Here is a 20,251-nt window from a genome sequence, read left to right as displayed (position 1 = left end):
AGGGAAGAAATTCCCAATCAGTCGTACTTTATTCAGTAATGCGTAACAGGACAAATGCAAAAGAGTTTTTCCGGGTCATGTGGCCAGCATGACTAAGCCGCTTCTGGCGAACCAGAGCAGCGCACGGAAACGGCGTTTACCTTCCCGCTGGAGTGGTACCTATTTATCTACTTGCACTTTGACATGCTTTCAAACTGCTAGGTTGGCAGGAGCTGGGACCGAACAATGGGAGCTCATCACGCCGTGGGGATTCGAACCACCGACCTTCTGATCGGCAAACCCTAGGCTCTGTGTTTAGACCACAGAGCCACCCGCGTCCCAACTCTTCTGGTTACCTAGACACAAAATGCAGTGCTATAACAGATTACAAGTTTTGGTCATCACGTTAAAAACACAGGTGAGTTGGGTCAAGCTATGCTTGGATCGGATTGTTTTCCGAATACAGGTGGAGCCCCACCTGGTTGAGCAGTCCTCCCCGCAGATGCTCCCTGCAGGCAGAGATCTAAATAATCTGGTAGAAAGAAAGATCCTAGTCTAGCTAGCCTCCTCTCCTACATGCTAGCTTTCTGGGTGCAAGGGTGAGTGGCGGAAACACCCAAGTCTGCAGCCTCCCACCTGCAGTAAGTAAGTGCTGCAGTCTAAATGGTTTCATCTCTTCTTCATCTGCTCGGAGTGTGGACGTAGGTGCGTGGTCGCAATTGGATCCACGTCAGTCACAAAACACGCCTTGCGCATGAGGAATTTCTAACACTGACCAGTGCTAAAGCCTGGGTTTCCCCAGGGGAAGTCAGGGAGGGAAATGGAAGTGTGGGAATGCCCCTAAAGAGAGGAGAAACCAAAAAAGAACTCCTGTCCCAGATTGGTAGGTGTTGGTCAAGTAGAGATGTGAATGAAGAAGAAGAAGAAGAAGAGTTTGGATTTGATATCCCACTTTATCACTACCCGAAGGTGTCTCAGAGCGGCTCACATTCTCCTTTCCCTTCCTTCCTCCCCCACAACAAACACTCTGTGAGGTGAGTGGGGCTGAGAGACTTCAGAGAAGTGTGACTAGCCCAAGGTCACCCAGCAGCTGCATGTGGAGGAGAGGAGACACGAACCCGGTTCCCCAGATTACGAGTCTACCGCTCTTAACCACTACACCACACTGGCTCTCCCACACTGAAGTCACCTTCCCTTCTTCCTGTCTCACGGAAATGGTCCCAACCAGGCATAGGCAAACTCCAGCCCTCCAGATGTTTTGGGACTACAATTCCCATCATCCCTGGCCACTGGACCTGTTAGCTAGGGATGATGGGAATTGTAGTCCCAAACATCTGGAGGGCCGGGGTTTGCCTATGCCTGGACTCTCAGCGGTTGGTTGATTGAATGGGTGGGCCCCCACACCGAGGGGAGATTCTCCGTTTAATTTAAGCTCGAGGCAAACTCAAGTTTCACGACGATCTTATTCAGTCACAGTTAAACCCGTAATAACTTCTGCTATAATTAGAAAGCAGGAAGGGAGGAAGAGCAGCAGCAATGGAGAATAATTGCAACAGCATGTAGATTAAAAGGGGATGCCAACCAGTTTCCACGAGAGAGAGAGAGAGAGAGAGAGAGAGAGAGAGAGAGAGAGAGAGGGAGAGAATCCAGTGGAATTAATTCCAGGAAAATAAAGCGAAGTGCAAGCTGCCTTAGAGTAACACACACAGACGCACGTAAAGGCACTGCAAATTTTCCTGCAAGATATGCCTTTATAAAGGCAAGATTCAATGTCTTCCCTTCCAATGTAATGGAAAATAGGATCTCTAATGGTCAGATATCTCTTTTATGTGATTTTCACTGTGGATCACCTGAATCGCTGCACCACATACTCCTTAGCTGTTCTCATTATTCCTCGCTCAGGAGTAAGTTACTTGCTCCATATCTAGTGGGATGCACGGGTGATGCCAAAGAAACCAAACTGAGATTTCTACTGAACGACGAAGATCCATCTAGATCACGCACTGTTGCCAAATACTTGAACAGAGTCTTAGCTCTAAAGAAGAAAAAAGGGCTCTGATATGATCAGGAAAACCCTGCTAATCCAGGAGCCAAAATGTGAAAATAGATAGTCGGACAGTCTGTGCTTTTATTTAGTAACGAGCAGAGGGTTTCAGCCTCTGGCGAAGGTTTTAAATATTATAGGTTGTTTTGGAATCGTATTTTATGTGTTGGGCCAATGGCCGTAAATAAAACTTACTTACTTACTTCCTGCAAGGTGGGGAAACTGCAGAAAACGTCAAGTATTCTTGATCGAAAGCAATTGTTAATTCGGCATTCAGACTAATTAGCAAAATCAGCATTGTAATATTTTTGTAGGAAGGGGAGAATGAGGTGCAATTGAATTCAAACTACAAGGACATTAGGAAGAACTTTCTGACACCGAGAGTTTTTCGACAGTGGAACGTTCTTGCTCAGGAGGTGGGAGACACTCCTTCCTTAGAGGTTCTAAAAACAGAGTTTGGATAGCCATCTGGCGCGGATTCTTTAACTGTGATTCCCGCATGGCAGGTGGTTGGACTAGATGACCCTTGGGGTCCCTTCGAACGCCATGATTCTATGAATACGTGTCTACTCAGATTTACATCCCAGTGAGTTGAAGAGGGCTTGCTTTCAAGGAAATAGGTACAGGATTATAGGGTTCAAACAGGGGCGTTCCAAGGGAAATTGGTAACCGGGGCAACAAAAAAAATGTCCCCCCCCCCGAGGCGTAGGAAGGTCAGATGCTACCCGGTGCGGAAAATTTCTTGTCACCCCCCCCCCCCATTGATTCCCCCCACACTGCAAAAATGGTTCTACATTATTTCATATTTTCTTACAAAGGAATAATAACAAGTAATGATAATAATAAAAAGCTTTTATTTATATCCCGCCCTCCCCGGCCGAAGTCGGGCTCAGGGTGGCTAACACCAGGTACATAACATTGGTTATTACCAACCAATAATTAAATTACCTCCTAAAAACATCTCAAAATGAAATTAAAGTCTAATTAGATGGCTTCCCACAGGGTTAGGGTTGGGAACAGTAAGTGCTCCACTGAACTGAAATTTCAGGCTTCACGACATAGGAAAACAGCCAAGTGAACAGCTACATTGGTGGAGGAGGGTCAAGATATTAACCGATATGCATGAAATTTCATATATAGCTATATAATCCCTAGTATAGTAAGATAAGACCTCTGGAGCAAGCATTTAAATAAAAAGTTTTTTATGAACCGCCCTAGAAGGGCAGTAATTGTCCCTTGATAATTTACCACCCCCTCCATTATGGCACATGGGGCGGCCCACCCCCTACGCCCCACCTTGCTACGCCCCTGGCTTCAAAAGACAGGGAAGAATAAAACCAGGGGGGCCCTTTCTATTTTTTTTAATACACACACACACACACACACACACACATATATACACATACATACATATATATACATACACACACACACACACACACACACATATATATATGAAACGTTATTTGCTATCCTGCGTTTGGGACAGAGGTAAGTGCTGAAAAACTGATGGTGGCAATACTAGCAAAAAACCCAGCAGCTGCTGCCTATGAAACCCAGGGTGGTGTCAGGGAAAAATGCATTTCCTTTCAGGTCTCTTCCCCCCCCCCCAACCTACCCGCCAATAAACTATTTATATTAGGCAAAAAAGAAGTGGAAAATATGACTTGATTTCTAAGCAAGCTAAATGCTCCTGCAGATGACCTGTTTATTGAACGTTCATCCTGATTTACTTGCACAAGGCTTACACAGACGTCAGATTATTTCCTTTCTTCACTGAGCATTCATCCTGATTTGTTTGCATGGAGGTTTATACAAGAGGCCTTCGCCCTCGTTTTCCCTTGCACTGTGTTCATTCATCTTTCCATCCATCATTTAACACTTTTCAATATATTTCCTTTTTTTCAAAAATACAGGTGAAACTCGAAAAATTTGAATATCGTGGAAAAGTCCATTTATATAAGCAATTGTTTTCATTAGCTACTGGAGTTTAATATATGAGATAGACTCATGACATGCAAAGCGAGATATGTCAAGCCTTTGCTTGCTATAATTGTGATGATTATGGCGTACAGCTGATGAAAACCCCAAAGTTGAGATTATTAATTTGGTGTTCTCATCAGCTGTACGCCATAATCATCACAATTATAACAAATGAAGGCTTGACATATCTCGCTTTGCATGTCATGAGTCTATTGCATGTATTTGTTTCACCTTTTAAGTTGAATTACTGAAAGAAATGAACCTTTCCACGATATTCTATTTTTTTGAGTTTCACCTGTATAATAAAAAATAAGATTTTCCCCATCGCTTTCCGAGCCGCAAAAAGTCCCACTCCCCTTTTAAAGCTGATTTGTTGCACAAGAGGAACAGAGCACTTTAATTGTGCAGCCTCAATTCACGGCACTTGTTCGCATGCTGGATTGTTATTGTTGGATTGTTATTGTTGTTGTTTAGTCATTTAGTTGTGTCTGACTCTTCATGACACCATGGACCAGAACACGCCAGGCACTCCTGTCTTCCACTGCCTCCCGCAGTTTGGTCAGACTCATGATGGTAGCGTTGAGAACACCATCCAACCATCTCGTCCTCTGTCGTCCCCTTCTCCTTGTGTCCTCCATCTTTCCCAACATCAGGGTCTTTTCCAGGGAGTCTTCTCTTCTCATGAGGTGGCCAAAGTCTTGGAGCCTCAGCTTCAGGATCTGTCCTTCCAGTGAGCACTCAGGGCTGATTTCCTTCAGAATGGATGGGTTTGATCTTCTTGCAGTCCATGGGACTCTCAAGAGTCTCCTCCAGCACCACAATTCAAAAGCATCAATTGTAGTCATTCTACTCTATTCCGAACTTAAAAATGGAAAGCGTAATGCTGGTGGTCAACAAAAGATGTTCAAAGACTCTGTGAAGGCATTTTTTAAATGTAGTATAAGCACCAACAACTGGGAAAAACCTTCCTGCGAGCGCTCCAATTGGAGAACAGCCTTTACCAAAGGTGTCATGGGCTTTGAAGACACTCGAACTCAGGACACAAGGGAGAAACGTGCTAAGAGGAAGGCACACTCGGCAAATCCACACCATGATCAACTCCCACCCAGAAACCAATGTCCCCACTGTGGAAGGACCTGTGGGTCCAGAATTGGCCTCCACAGTCACTTACGGACTCATTGTTAAAACCGTGTTTATGGAAGACAATCTTACTCGGCTACAAGGGATCTCCAAAGTAGGAATAAGAAAGGCCGAATGAATGAATGAATATTAGGGGGAAATATTACTTTGCAATAATGTATAGGTAAAGGTAAAGGTACCCCTGACCGTTAGGTCCAGTCGTGTCCGACTCTGGGGTTGCGGCGCTCATCTTGCTTCACTGGCCGAGGGAGCTGGCGTACAGCTTCCAGGTCATGTGGCCAGCATGACTAAGCCGCTTCTGGCGAACCAGAGCAGTGCACGGAAACGCTGTTTACCTTCCCGCCGGAGAGGTACCTATTTATCTACATGCACTTTGATGTGCTTTCAAACTGCTAGGTGGGCAGGAGCAGGGACCGAGCAACGGGAGCTCACCCCGTCATTGCGGGGATTCGAACCGCCGGCCTTCTGATCGGCAAGCCTTAGGCTCAGTGGTTTAGACCACAGCGCCACCTGCGTCCCTTGCAATAATGTATATAGTAGGCAAAATTGCCTACGGATATGTGCGTATTTAAACAATATTAATATTAACACCACCACCATAAAGTAAGGTTGCCATACATACATCTGGAATTTCCCGGCCATAGCTGGAATACTGTAGTCGGAAGCAGAGTCTGGGAAAATCTGGAATCTGACGCCGGAAGTGTAGCTCAACAACTTTGGGCAAAACTACTCTGGATTTTCACTTTTTGAAATACGGCAACCCCAACATAAACGTGTGCTAAAATGCAGGTGAATTTTCACGAGGCCCCTTTAATTTTTTTTGTGTTTTTAATATTCTGTTGGGAGCCACCCAGAGTGGCTGGGAAACCCAGTCAAATGGGTTGCATGTTAATCATCATAATCATCATCACAAACTAATGTGGAGTGCTGAACTCAAGAATGGAAAAATGAGAAACAGAAAAACTGAAATAGATATTTTTGCACCCCCTGGGCTGTAACCCTGCCCCCTGTCTCCCTACATATTCTTAGCTAGGGGCAACACCCCTTAAAATTTAAGCAGATGCAACTGCTTTCTGGCCATCCTCTTAGCTACAAAGTCTGAAAAATTCTCAGAGCCCACTTGCTGGAAATTCAGCCCGATTTAACTCAGCGGGATCCCCTTCCAAGTCGACAGGCTTAGTATTGAGAGCAGTACATGTGAAAAGGATCTAGGAGTCTTGGTAGACCATCAACTTGACATGAGTCAACAGTGTGATGCAGCAGCTAAAAAAGCCAATGCAATTCTGGGCTGCATCAATAAGAGTATAGCATCTAGATCAAGGGAAGTAATGGTACCACTGTATTCGGCTCTGGTCAGACCTCACCTGGAATACTGTGTCCAGTTCTGGGCACCCCAGTTCAAGAAGGATACTGACAAGCTGGAACGTGTCCAGAGGAGGGCAACGAAAATGGTCAAAGGCCTGGAAACGATGCCTTGTGAGGAACGGCTTAGGGAGCTGGGTATGTTTAGCCTGGAGAAGAGAAGCTTAAGGGGTGATATGATAGCCATGTTCAAATATATCAAAGGATGTCATCTAGTGGAGGGAGAAAGGTTGTTTTCTGCTGCTCCAGAGAAGCGGACACGGGGCAATGGATTCAAACTACAAGAAAGAAGATTCCACCTAAACATTAGGAAGAACTTCCTGAAAGTAAGAGCTGTTCGGCAGTGGAATTTGCTGCCAAGGAGTGTGGTGGAGTCTCCTTCTTTGGAGGTCTTTAAACGGAGGCTTGACAGCCATCTGTCAGGAATGCTTTGATGGTGTTGATGGTGTTTCCTGCTTGGCAGGGGGTTGGACTGGATGGCCCTTGCGATCTCTTCCAACTCTAGGATTCTATGATTCTATTGCATTGAAAGCCTCCCATCAACGCACAAGCTGGCAGCAGCACCTCCGAGTTCTGTTTTATAAACCACTCTGGAAGCTTTCCCCTCCCTGACATTGAGGGAAACAGGTGGAGAGTTTCCAGAGACAATGCTCGTAAAATATCACAGCCAGAGCAGAAAGCCTGGCTGGCAGAATGCCGCAGTCAAACTACAGCCTCCGGTATTATAACCATGAATTGTGAGATGCTAGGATCTACTCTGTCTGCAGGCAGGGGTTGTTGCTGTTTGAGTGTTGCATACGTTGTGCATGCAGATGATCCCAGGTTCAATTCCTAGCATCTCCAGGTACATCCTGGGAAAATCTCTTACCCTGAAAACGTGGCGAGCCTCTGCCAGTCAGAGCAGACACTATTGAGCTAGACTGAAGGGGTGGCCAACTCCCAAGAGACTGCGATCTACTCACAGAGTTAAAAACTGGCAGTCATCTACCGTATTTTTCGCTCCATAGGGCGCACCAGACCATAGGGCGCACCTTGTTTTTAGAGGAGGAAACAAGAAAAAGTTTTCCTCCTCTAAAAGCCCTGGGTTTTTTTTTGAGGATCAGCTAAAAGTTTTGCAGCTTTATTTTTTTTGAAAGGGAAAAGCTCTGGTTTTTTTTGAGGATCAGCTAAAAGTTTGGCAGCTATTTTTGCAAAGGGGGGAAAGCAAAGCTCCTTTTGCAAAGGGGGGAAAGCAAAGAGGAAAAGCCCCGTTTTTATGGGGTTCAACTCACATTTCTGCAGCTTCTAAAGGAAAGGGAGCCTTTTCTACAGTTTCCAGACAGATAATCTAATCAGCCAGTCACATGTCGCTGGGGAAACAAACAACCTCCCTCTGCAGCACATTCAACAAAGGAGGCCTGGGCAAGGGGGCGGGGCTGAAAGGGAGCCGGGACTCTTATCTCTCTCCTGATCTCTTGCTGCTCAGCTGCTGAGCGGGGTCCTTTCAACACCCCCTTGTTTATCCGTTCCACAGCGACCCCCGCCGCCCGCTGCCACCGCCCGCTCTTACCGGCGCTGCGCGGCTGCCCACTTCCGGCTCGGAGGAGCACCAGAAATAGCTTGTGTGCACACGTATGGGCATGCACTCCCTCCCCTCCAGCCCGCCGCGCGATCGGCGCTGGAGACACTGGTCTGAGGCGCGGTAAGTTTGCTGACCCCTGATCTACAAACTCAACTATCGTAGCGGTAAAGAGAGATGTTCTGCCCCATTGAATTTATGTGCAGTGCTGATGCTTCTCTCCTCCTACACTTACAATCACACACTTTTGATGCTCTACATGCTTGGCGCTTTTCAATTATGGTTTACTGCTGTTCCTTTGTTGTGGGAAGTGGTGGTCATTACAAAGGGGCTTATTTTCCTCCGAAATACCTTAGAAATGGCCCGGGTTGGTCTTCTTTAATTTTTCAAGGACTTGCTGAGAGATTCCAATCAAGTTGGGCCAGGGGCAGAGTATTGGAGGGGTTTAGACCAGTTGTCAGCGTTTATAAACACAGACAATGGGGAAACACTTTCCTGCGAGTGCTCCAATTGGAGAACAGCCTTGACCAAATGTGTCACGGGCTTTGAAGACACTCAAACTCAGGATGCAAGGGAGAAACGTGCTAAGAGGAAGGCATGCTTGGCAAACCCTCACCGTGATCAACTCCCGCCTGGAAACCCATGTCCCCACTGTGGAAGAACATGTGGATCCAGAATTGACCTGCACAGTCACTTACACTGCAATGCACTCTACGTGGGGCTACCTTTGAAGGTGACCCGGAAACTGCAATTAATCCAGAACGCGGCAGCTAGACTGGTGACTGGGAGTGGCCGCCGGGACCACATAACACCGGTCCTGAGAGATCTACATTGGCTCCCAGTACATTTCCGAGCACAATTCAAAGTGTTGGTGCTGACCTTGAAAGCCCTAAGCGGCCTCGGTCCTGTATACCTGAAGGAGCGTCTCCACCCCCATCATTCAGCCCGGACACTGAGGTCCAGCGCCGAGGGCCTTCTGCCGGTTCCCTCACTGCGAGAAGCAAAGCTACAGGGAACCAGGCAGAGGGCCTTCTCGGTGGTGGCGCCCGCCCTGTGGAACGCCCTCCCATCAGATGTCAAAGAGATAGACAACTACCAGACATTTAGAGGACATCTGAAGGCAGCCCTGTTTAGGGAAGCTTTTAATGTGTGATATTTTAATGTATTTGATTTTTGTCGGAAGCCACCCAGAGTGGCTGGGGAAATAATAAGATGGGCGGGGTACAAATTATTATTATTATTATTATTATTATTATTATTATTATTATTACACTGTTAAAACTGTGTTTATGGAAGGCAATCTTACTTGGCTATGAGGGATCGCCAAAGAAGAAGATTGGAGAGGGGGGGGGCGTAGCCCAGGATGCACAATTTTTTGGTGGGGGCTAAACACAAGGTCTGAGTAAATATATATAGGATCAAGCAGGAAGAAGTCACGGGAACATAGGAAGCTGTCCTGTTAGTCCCTCTAGCTCAGGCATGTCCAACAGGTAGATCGTGATGTACCGGTAGATCACTGGACGTCTGCAGTAGATCACTGGTAGATCATCGGCTCCCCCCAAAGAAGCTGAACAACTGTGGCTCAACATTTTACCTCCTTCCTGAAAAAACTCAACAACTTTCACCTGCCTGAACCCCAAAAAGGAAGTACTGTATTTTTTGCTCCATAAGACGCACCTTTTCCCTGCTAAAAAGTAAGGGGAAATATATGTGCGTCTTATGGAGCGAATGGTGGTCCCTGGAGCTGAATTGCCCAGGGGCCAAAAGAGGATCATGCTTTTTATTTTGCAAAGAGTAAAGGGGGTGTTGAAAGGACCCCGCTCAGCATCTGATCAGCAAGAGATGGGGAGAGGCTCCCTTTCAGCCCCGCCCTCCATTGTTGAATGTGCTGCAGAGGGAGGTTGTTTGTTTCCCCAGCGACATGTGACCGGCTGATTAGATTATCTTTCTGCAAACTGTAGAAAAGGCTCCCTTTCCTTTAGAAGCTGCAGAAATGTGAGTTCAACCCCATAAAAATGGGGCTTTTCCTCTTTGCTTTTCCCCCTTTGGAAAAGGAGCTGCAAAACGTTTAGCTGATCCTAAAAAAACAGTTGTTTTCCCTTTGCAAAAAAAGCTGCAAAACGTTTAGCTGATCCTAAAAAAAAACAGGGCTTTTCCCTTTGCAAAAAAAGCTGCAAAACTTTTAGCTGATCCTCAAAAAAACAGGGCTTTTAGAGGAGGAAAACCAGAAAAAATATTTTTTTTTCTTGTTTCCTCCTCTAAAAATGAGGTGTGCCCTATGGTCCGGTGCGCCCTATGGAGCGAAAAATATGGTAATTCGTTCTGGAGGTCCGTTCTTAACCTGAAGTGTACTTAAACTGAAGCACCACTTTAGCTAATGGGACCTCCCGCTGCCGCTGCGCCGCCAGAGCGCGATTTCTGTTTTTAGCGGCGTTCTTAACCTGAAGCGTACTTAACCTGAAGCGTACTTAACCCGAGGTACCACTGTATTGCTGGGTGAAAAATTATGAAACGGTTATCACGATATGGACTTCAAACCAGTTTTGGATGACATACGGATATATCGTCCTGCCCTACAGCCCCTCCAATCCGACATTATGTCCCCAGTCAGTGGCCAGCTAGATGTCTAGGGAAGTCCCACAAGCAGGACAGCAACTCTCCACACCTGCGAGTCCCAGAAACTGGTGTCCACAGTGGGGGAAGAACTTAGACACTGTGGCGAGAAGCCACGGAGAGTCTTGGCTTCCATAACTACATCTTGCTGTGGACGAATGTCATAATTCTACTCTGTAACGTGGGGGGAACGTGCTTTTGTCTGTTCAGAACCTCACAACCTTCACAGCTTCATTGACTGACTGCCTTCCTCCCCGAGAGTTGGAGGAAAAACTCCACTTTTCTCTGTATCAGGCAAAACTGTGTACAAACAGCTCTCACCGCCCGGCACAATTGCATACACTTCTATCACAATCGCCTCTTTTCTTAGCTGCAACGACCGTTCCCCACATCAAATGGGGTGCGCATTTTGCGTGGTCGCGCGTCGCCTCCTGGGATCACGAGGCAGCTCCTGGCAGTTGGGTCTGGCACCACCTTCCCGGGCTGGATACCTGTGGACTCCTCGCTCTCTCTGTTTCCTGAGTTTTCTTCACTCCGAGCCCTGCTCTCCTTCCCATAGCTGTCAAGTGAGGTGAGGATCAGCACCCTCACCCGTCCCGGGGACAGTCTGCGGTTCTCAGGGACAGTCCACGCCGCGGTAATCCCCCCAGGCTACAAATAAATTTACACCAGGAAAGAGCTCCCAGGAAAGAGAAATCAGGGCAGAGAAAAGAAAGCACTTGTTCACGCAGCACACGGTTAACCTCTGGAACTCCCTGCCACAGGGAGCAGCGATGGGCACCAACTTGGATGGCTTTAGAAAAGGATTAGGCCAATTCATGCAGGAGGAGAGGACCACTGATGGGTACTGGCCAGGTTGGCTCTGCTCTGCCTCCAGTTAGGGGCAGCAATGCTTAATCTGAGCACCTGTTGCCAAGAAACATTCGTCTATTTTATCTTCTTCATCTTTATATATCTGTCTTCTGTCTGTTTGTTATTAGGTATTTATATTCCACCTTTTTCTCCAAGGAGCTCCCTGGTCCTAGTCCTCATTTAATCCCCACAACAGTCCTGTGAGGTAGGCAGGCAGGCAGGGCTGAGAAATGCAGGGACCCAAGGACTCCAACTCTCCTTCCCGGAAATAAGGGAAATTCAAGGGATATCAACAATAAGGGATGAATCCCAAACCGGAATTAAGATTGCCGGAAAAAATATCAACAACCTCAGATATGCTGATGATACAACCTTGATGGCAGAAAGTGAGGAGGAATTAAAGAACCTTTTAATGAGGGTGAAAGAGGAGTGCGCAAAATATGGTCTGAAGCTCAACATCAAAAAAACTAAGATCATGGCCACTGGTCCCATCAACTCCTGGCAAATAGAAGGGGAAGAAATGGAGGCAGTGAGAGATTTCACTTTCTTGGGCTCCATGATCACTGCAGATGGTGACAGCAGTCACGAAATTAGAAGACGCCAGCTTCTTGGGAGGAAAGCAATGACAAACCTAGACAGCATCTTAAAAAGCAAAGACATCACCTTGCCGACAAAGGTCCGTATAGTTAAAGCTATGGTTTTCCCAGTAGTGATGTACGGAAGTGAGAGCTGGACCATCAAGAAGGCTGATCGCCGAAGAATTGATGCTTTTGAATTCTGGTGCTGGAGGAGACTCTTGAGAGTCCCATGGACTGCAAGAAGATCAAACCTATCCATTCTCAAAGAAATCAACCCTGAGTGCTCACTAGAATGACAGATCCTGAAGTTGAGGCTCCAGGACTTTGGCCACCTCATGAAAAGAGAAGACTCCCTAGAGAAGACCCTGATGTTGGGAAAGATGGAGGGCACAAGGAGAAGGGGACGACAGAGGATGAGATGGTTGGACAGTGTTCTCGAAGCGACTGGCATGAGTTTGGCCAAACTGCGGGAGGCAGTGGAGGATAGGCGTGCCTGGCGTGCTCTGGTGCATGGGGTCACGAAGAGTCGGACACGACTGAACGACTGAACTACAACAGCAATAAGGGATAGCAGAGGGAAACGGCTTGGAATAAGGGAGTTTCCCGCAAAAAAAAGGGAGACAACAACTATGCTCCTTCCTCTGTGGCTCACACCGCTCGTCCCAAATTGGTCTTCCCTTTCTTTCTGCAAACTGTTACCATTTCCCAAGCTTAGTTCCCACTGTTCCACAGAATTAGCCAAATCTCTCGCACATCTGCGCACCTCTGCCAACAGTAAGTTTTGCAAGGTCCTATTCTGGAGAAAGAACGCCGGCCTGAATTGAAAGAAAGTTTTAAAAGGATTCTAATATGAATCACACATGCTCTCAGGGATACCGTATATGTATTGCATTCCTAGCCTCTAGATATGGAGAGTCCCACTCTAGCAAAATACCTGTAGGGGGGTTTTTTTGTGTGGAGGGTGGGCGGATTAAATAATATTTCCCTTCAAATAGTGAAGTATGCAGCAGGTTTTTTCACATTTCCACAATTATATATATACACAGGTGAAACTCGAAAAATTAGAATATTGTGGAGAGGTTCATTTCTTTCAGTAATTCAACTGAAAAGGTGAAACTAATATATGAGATAGACTCATGACATGCAAAGCGAGATATGTCAAGCCTTTGTTTGTTATAATTGTGATGATTATGGCGTACAGCTGATGAGAACTGCAATGTAACAATTTCAACTTTGGGGTTTTCATCAGCTGTGCGCCATAATCATCACAATTATAACAAGCAAAGGCTTGACATATCTCGCTTTGCATGTCATGAGTCTATCTCATATATTAAACTCCAGTAGCTAATGAAAACAATTGCTTACATAAATGGACTTTTCCATGATATTCTAATTTTTCGAGTGTGTGTGTGTGTGTGTGTGTGTGTAATTAACCCAGATCTCCTTTCTGATGATGGCTGGATAAATTTTGATGGCACTCATTGCAATTTTTTTATCATTCAAAACATCATACACTCTTTCTTTTACACCTTCTGCACTAATTTATAAGTCACACACCAGGAAGAATTTTGCTAAGTTAACAATGCAGTCCCGTACGTGCTTGCTTAAAAATAAACCCTGTTGTGCACAATGAGACCTAGTCCCATGTTAAATGTGCGTAGGACCTAGAAAGGTCCCTGATGAAAGAGGTTGGAGATCAAAGGTCCACATCATCAACAGCATGATGAGTTGGTGGCTACTGGACACCCTAAATTCCTGTGTCTAGAAGGTGTAATTTTTTTATTAAGGCTTCGGGTGTTAAAACTGGGGAACAGACCTGTCTATATTAAGCTGTGTACTAGACACTTCTAAATCTGCTGGAATCAGCTTGTGTTTAAAGCTAATTAAGCCAGACTAATTAATACCTCCTATGTAAGGTCATGTGCCATTAGGACAACAGAGGATCGAAGGAATAATGACAAAGGAGCCAACAGCTTGCAATAGAGAGCGTGAGAAGCAACGTCAGCTAGAAGCTTAGAGAGTTTAGGAGCAATGTATCACAGAGGCAAAGTAGCAAGCTGCAGAAAAAGCCAGAAAGCACAAGGGATGGTGCCTGTCTGAATCCAGGGCTGTGTCTATGGGAGAAGCAAGGCTGCTGTGCAGCCCTCCATCGCAGGCTCAGGGTGCAAATGTGTGTAAATAAACCACGTATCAGAAAGACACCACAGACTCCGCTGTGCCCCATTTCCAAAAGGAAACACAGGTCCGGAGTAAGTTCACCTGGAACTCCTGACATGCCGAACTACCAGTGTGGTGTAGTGGTTAAGAGCGGTAGACTCGTAATCTGGGGAACCGGGTTCGCTTCCCCGCTCTTCCACATGCAGCTGCTGGGTGACCTTGGGCTAGTCACACTTCTCTGAAGTCTCTCAGCCCCACTCACCTCACAGAGTGTTTGTTGTGGGGGAGGAAGGGAAAGGAGAATGTGAGCCGCTTTGAGACTCCTTCGGGTAGTGATAAAGCGGGGTATCAAATCCAAACTCTTCTTCTTCTTCTTCTCCTTCTCGGAGATTGGGGTGGCAGGCAACAATATGTTCTAGCTGCATGTTTGCATGTATATATTAAGACACACATGCTAGTCGAAGTCTGAGATTTAGTGAATGCTGACAAAGGTTTTTCAAGCGCCTACGAAAAATGCATTTCTTTTTCTTTGCAAAGAGGGAGGGTGTACTGTGAAGCAAGGATTTCAAACACCAGAAAGATAAAGCCCCAGAGGCTATGGGATCTCTTTTCTCAGAAAAAGGTGGGCACAGCTTTCTCTCGGGAATGTTTCAGGTGAGAGGTAAGGCCATCATTTTTTTTCAGAGAGCTGAAAGTGATTGTCTTATTATTATTATTATTATTATTATTAATTGGATTTCTAGTTTGCTTCCTGGCCATTCACTCAAAAGGCGCTTGCAAAACATCTCCTGCCATCATCAAAACCAGTGATTTGCAGAGCGTTTTCCTACCGGTATAAAGGTTTTCTGAAAACAAAAGCCCTCTTCAAAATGGATTGTTTGGGTCTAACCTTCTGGAGGTGCCCAAATGTGTTAACTTTTGCTGGGCGAATAAGTTCTAAATGTAGGGGAACAACCAAGTGTCATTGCCCCGGACTATATGCAGAGACATCATTGCCCCAAACATTCAGAGCTACCGCTGCCCGCAAATATAGAAGTGTGCATGCACACGAAAGCTCATACCAAGAACAAACTAAGTTGGTCTCTAAGGTGCTACTGGAAAGAATTTTCTATTTTGTTTCGCAAATATAAACACATTTAATTTGCCTGTAAATTCTGGAACAAACTGGCATTTAAAATACAGTCCCCCTACAATAACTGCCTGTCCGAGGTAACATCAGGGTGATCATGCTAAGACTATGGGCAACAATTCTTCTCCCATACGATCTTCAAATATGCCTTTAAATTTTATTCTATTTTAAATCCCATTGTCTGTTTTCAGACACAGGTCTAGGATGTCCTGCTTAGGGACACGAGATCGAATGAAGCAAACCCAGAAGCAGTGATTTCTATCCCTGTGACCGTACGGGTCAGAAGGATTCTGGAGCAGAGCTCAAGTTTAACACCAGGGAGAAGATGTTTCTTTGCAAAACAGTACCCAGGTGTGTTCCCCCCCCTTCCACCTTTAACAGCATGTACTACAGGGGTAGTACACACTGTTAAAGGCTGATCGCCGAAGAATTGATTGTTTTGAATTATGGTGCTGGAGGAGACTCTTGAGAGTCCCGTGGACTGTAAGAGCAAACCTATCCATTCTGAAGGAAATCAGCTCTGAGTGCTCACTGGAAGGACAGATCCTGAAGCTGAGGGTCCAAGACTTTGGCCACCTCATGAGAAGAGAAGACTCCCTGGAAAAGACCCTGATGTTGGGGAAGATGGAGGGCACAAGGAGAAGGGGACGGCAGAGGACGAGATGGTTGGACAGTGTTCTCGAAGCTCCCAACATGAGTCTGACCAAACTGCGAGAGGCAGTGGAAGACAGGAGTGCCTGGTCCATGGGGTCACGAAGAGTCGGACATGACTAAACGACTAAACAACAACTACAGGGGTACATTGCAATAAGTATCTATGCTTGATGAGCAGTAATGACATTCTCACTTGCTTAGCAGGTTGATGCCAGGGGATAACCTACTGGAGGTTTTTCGATACGGGCTAGATTCCTATCGTGTGCTGTGAATTTTTCAACTGCAGCAGAATTCCTACAGCCCTCCTGTTACCTTCCGCAGGTTTCAGATCTGGTGCAGATGCGTGGCAGAAATCCCACCAGCCTGGGAAGGTAGACGAGCCGTGTATCCGCTGCCTGAGGTCTTTTTAAAACAAGAGACATCACGGATCGAACCTTTGTGGAGGGCATGTTCTCTACCACTGTACTACGGCATGTCTGCAACCCTTCAAGGTCGATTTGCTCTTGCAACCTCATCCTATTTAGCATGTTCCATTGGATCCAGCCGAACTTATTTTTTGTACAATTCGTACCCTATACGTGGTTACTCAGGACTAAGTCCCGTGGTGTTCAGGGAGATTTACTCCCCAGGAAATGCCTTTCAGGCTGCAGGCTGTGAAACCAGGTCTCTCCCATCTGCAAAATGAACCACCTTTGCAGGGTGGTTGTGAAGACTGGCCATAATGTGCTTTAAAAAAAACAAAACGTTACAGTGGCTAAAATTACCGAGACGATCAAACCCTTCGGCTGTCAGACACGGGAATAGCCAAATACACATATACACATTTAACACATATTCGCGATGGACTTTTGTTCTGGACAGCAAACAGATCCTTGGAGTCTTTTGAAATGTACCATGAATGGCAAGGCCAGGCAAATCCTGCAAGCATTTCTCCATCTTTCCAAAGGTTTAGTGAACTTTAAAGGGGCTAGTTACAGGTAGGTAGCCGTGTTGGTCTGCCATAGTCCAAACAAAATAAAATAAAAAATTCCTTCCAATAGCACCTTAAAGACCAACTAAGTTTGTTCTTGGTACTGTATGAGCTTTCGTGTGCATGCACACTTCTTCAGATAGTATCTGAAGAATATAGTATCTGAAGAAGTGTGCATGCACATGAAAGCTCATACCAAGAACAAACTTAGTTGGTCTCTAAGGTGCTACTGGAAGGAATTTTTTATTTTATTTTGTTTTAAAGGGGCTGCTGGTGGTTCTCAGCGGTAGACAAGGATGGAGCACTGAAAGTCAAGTTTCCACCCCAGTTTCAGCTGCCACTGCCATTGCGACTCTTAAAACTGAAAAGCAAAATAAGTCTCCTTTTCCGTCTCTATGGAAGTTGCTGCTGTCAATTGCTTCTAGGGGAGGAAACACGAAACATTTACGGCTGGTGTGTCCTGTCGGAACAGCTTCATCTATGCACAGGCTTTCAAGTTACGCCGGACAGAAGGGAAGAGGTGCAAAAATGCAGGTATGGGGAGCCAAAGGTGTTCTGTTTGATAGCAGCTTATGCACAAATATTACTTTAAAAGGGATGGTGCTGGGCATCTGTAAGCTGTTTGTGGGGGAAGAACGGTTCTGTTATTTCACAGTGGAAACCACCGACGCCAAGCAATTCAGACACGCTTGTAAATAGCAACCAACAAAAATATGCATTTAGCAGAGTTTGGGGTGGGTTTTTTTTGGTCGTTGTTGTTTAAAGGCAGCGCAAAGTTGTTGTTGTTGTTTTTGTGACACAGCTCACCTCGTTAGTCAGAAAGGAAATTGCTCCTGTCGTCGGAAACAATTGCTCAAAAAAGGGGAGCCTGCCAAAAGGGGGAAGAAAACATAGAGAGAAAACTTAAACCTGTGTGACTTACCAGCCCGAAGACGGAACTAAGCACCGAGCAGCATATGACCAGACCCAAGCTGTGATACACCAGATAGGATCCCATAGCCAAACAGAGACTCTCTGCAACATCCAAGAAGTCTCAAGCAGGCTGGACTGTCCGGGGTAATCCTGTCGCCGTGTTCCTTGAGTTACCGGCAGACCCCAGTTTGTTGATGGGGGGTTTCAGAGTTTAAGGGGAAAGGTGGGGGGGCGAGGTGTCAGGATTAGCCCCAAAGACAGGAGGCGAGGAAGAACAGCCCTTTGCCTCGCTTTCTCATGACTGAAGAGTTTCAAAGGGGTCGGAAGAGGAAAAGCGAAGGGCAGTGCATGGAATGGGGGTGCTGAGCGCCCCAGTGCAGACGCAGCCTCAGTCCCTGGTGGCAGGGCCTTCTCCCTGAACACATCTGTCCCCTGGTTGACAAATCACATCCATATGTCAAAACTGCTATTCCGTTTCCCTTTTCTTTTCTCTTTTTTCCCCTCCTCAAGAGGCAGTGGGAAGTTCAAACCATTTCTTTGTCAAACACACAAACACACACTCTCAGAAGGGGCGGGGGAAAGGGGTGGAGGGGAGGGGAGGGGAGGGGTTGGGGGAGTTGTAAAGTGGGGGGGGGGAGAGGAGGAGGAGGGAAAGAGAGCTTTAAACCACTAGGATTATTTTTAGCAACAGTGATTTTGTCGAGCAGGTCTCTAAAAGTCTGTTCAATAGAGGGGGAAATCTCTTTTGGAGTTTTTGGGGTTGTTGTTGTTTTTTGCAGAAAACAAGCAAGCACACAAAGTAAGCTCGGTTTCCGTAAGAGAGCCTGAAATCTCTTGCTTTTCCCGCTCCCTGTTCGGAATTACGTGCCGTTTCCAAAAAGCAAACAAACCCCCGGTAGCTTCGTGGAGGAACAGCACCAAGCTCCGTTGCTGCTCCTCGCCTGGCTCCAGGGTCTCTTAATCATAAATACCTTCGTGCCTTCTCCATCTCCCTCTCGTCTCCTCACTTTGCAGAGTTTCCAAAATTAAAAAAGGAAGGGGAAAAAATAACCCCGCCGCCGACTGAATGAAGCGTGGAAACGTGGAGCAGGCGAAAGGGTTTCCTTTTAAAAGGCGCCTGGCGGTCTTGCAGCTTTTTCTTCTTCTTCTTTTTTCCTGGCTGGGGGTGGGCAGTAGAAAAGAAGAGGGGGGCAGAAATCCCTGCAGACCTTCCCTCTGCCCCCGCGATCCACAAACCTGCAAGAACTCCGAACCGGTTCCTGTGGCGTCGCTCAGCAGCGCAATCGGCGACAAGGGAAGAGGCGGAAAAAGGCTGTTAACGTGGAGAGAGAGATAGAAAAAAAGTGCTTGCTCTCGCCTTCCTGGTCGCTCCTCGCTTCGCCTCGCTTGCTGCTGCTGCTGTTGGCGGCTGGATCGACTTGCAGCCTCCTTTTTCGAAATGAACACGCTGACAGCCTGTTTACTTCCACATCCACAGAGAAGGGGAGGTGTGCATTTCTTTCTCTCTCTTTTTGCGGAAAGCCGAGAGCCCGTTTCCATTAGGCGGCGGCGACCAAAAGCGCACGGCGTCCGCGCCAGGCAGGGCGCATCTTTGCCCAAGGAAAAGCTCCGGAGGTCGCCAGAAACTCTTCAGAGGCCGCCCTGCGCTCCTTTCTTTCCTGCCGAGAAAGATTCAAGTCTCTCTCTCTCTCTCCACGCCCCTTCTGCTCCCCTCCGTTGAAATTGACCAGCTCCGTCCGCTCCCTCGAGCAAGAGCGCTTGTCAATTCTACCCAGCGGGATGCGTAAAACCCGCCAGACCCAAACCGATTTCTTCAACGCAGGCCGAGGGGAGCCCCCGTGACGGGGAGGGGGAAGGGACGGCAGGGGAGGGGACGGCCCCGATTGCGTGCAGGTTTACGCGGGAGTAAGCCCCGCGCTCATGTAAGCGTGCTTAGTTAGGGTTTGCAGAGTCGTGCCAAGGAGTGCGTTACAGTCTTTTTCCGGCAGCCTAACGTTACAAGAAAAATTGCTGTGTGGCTTCAGAAACTGAACCCGAGGGAAGTTATTCTCCGCCGCCGCGCACGGTGGATGGACTCTTTGGGAACGCAGCAGTGCGCTTAAAATGGCCCGAGGCTATGCGCGTTCACTCGGGAGTAAGTTTCGCCGGATCCGACAGGGTTTACTACGAGGTAAGCGTGCACAGGGTGTGTGCAGTTGGGCATCTGTATGCTTACTCGGGACTGCGCGGGGGGAAGGGGCTTCCTCGCAAGTAATTGCATGGATGGAACCGGAGCGTTATAGCCCGGGTCTAATAGTGTGTTTACTCAGACGTAAGCGCC

General features: G+C 46.9%; 1 protein-coding gene across 1 annotated transcript in view; it reads right to left on the bottom strand.

Moving 5' to 3' along the window:
- Positions 1-18,151, bottom strand: part of PTH1R (parathyroid hormone 1 receptor) — a 137,616-nt gene extending 119,465 nt beyond the window's left edge. Inside the window, exon 1 of the mRNA XM_033165718.1 lies at positions 17,942-18,151. Coding sequence (XP_033021609.1) covers positions 17,942-18,016 — 75 coding nt within the window. The 5' untranslated portion in view covers positions 18,017-18,151. The remainder of the gene's footprint in view (positions 1-17,941) is intronic.
- Positions 18,152-20,251: the final 2,100 nt, after the last annotated feature.

The sequence above is a fragment of the Lacerta agilis genome, chromosome 12, assembly GCF_009819535.1.
Source record: "Lacerta agilis isolate rLacAgi1 chromosome 12, rLacAgi1.pri, whole genome shotgun sequence".
Taxonomy (NCBI): domain Eukaryota; kingdom Metazoa; phylum Chordata; class Lepidosauria; order Squamata; family Lacertidae; genus Lacerta; species Lacerta agilis.
Note: the sequence above shows the minus strand (reverse complement) of the source record. Positions and strands in the feature narration are given on the sequence as shown.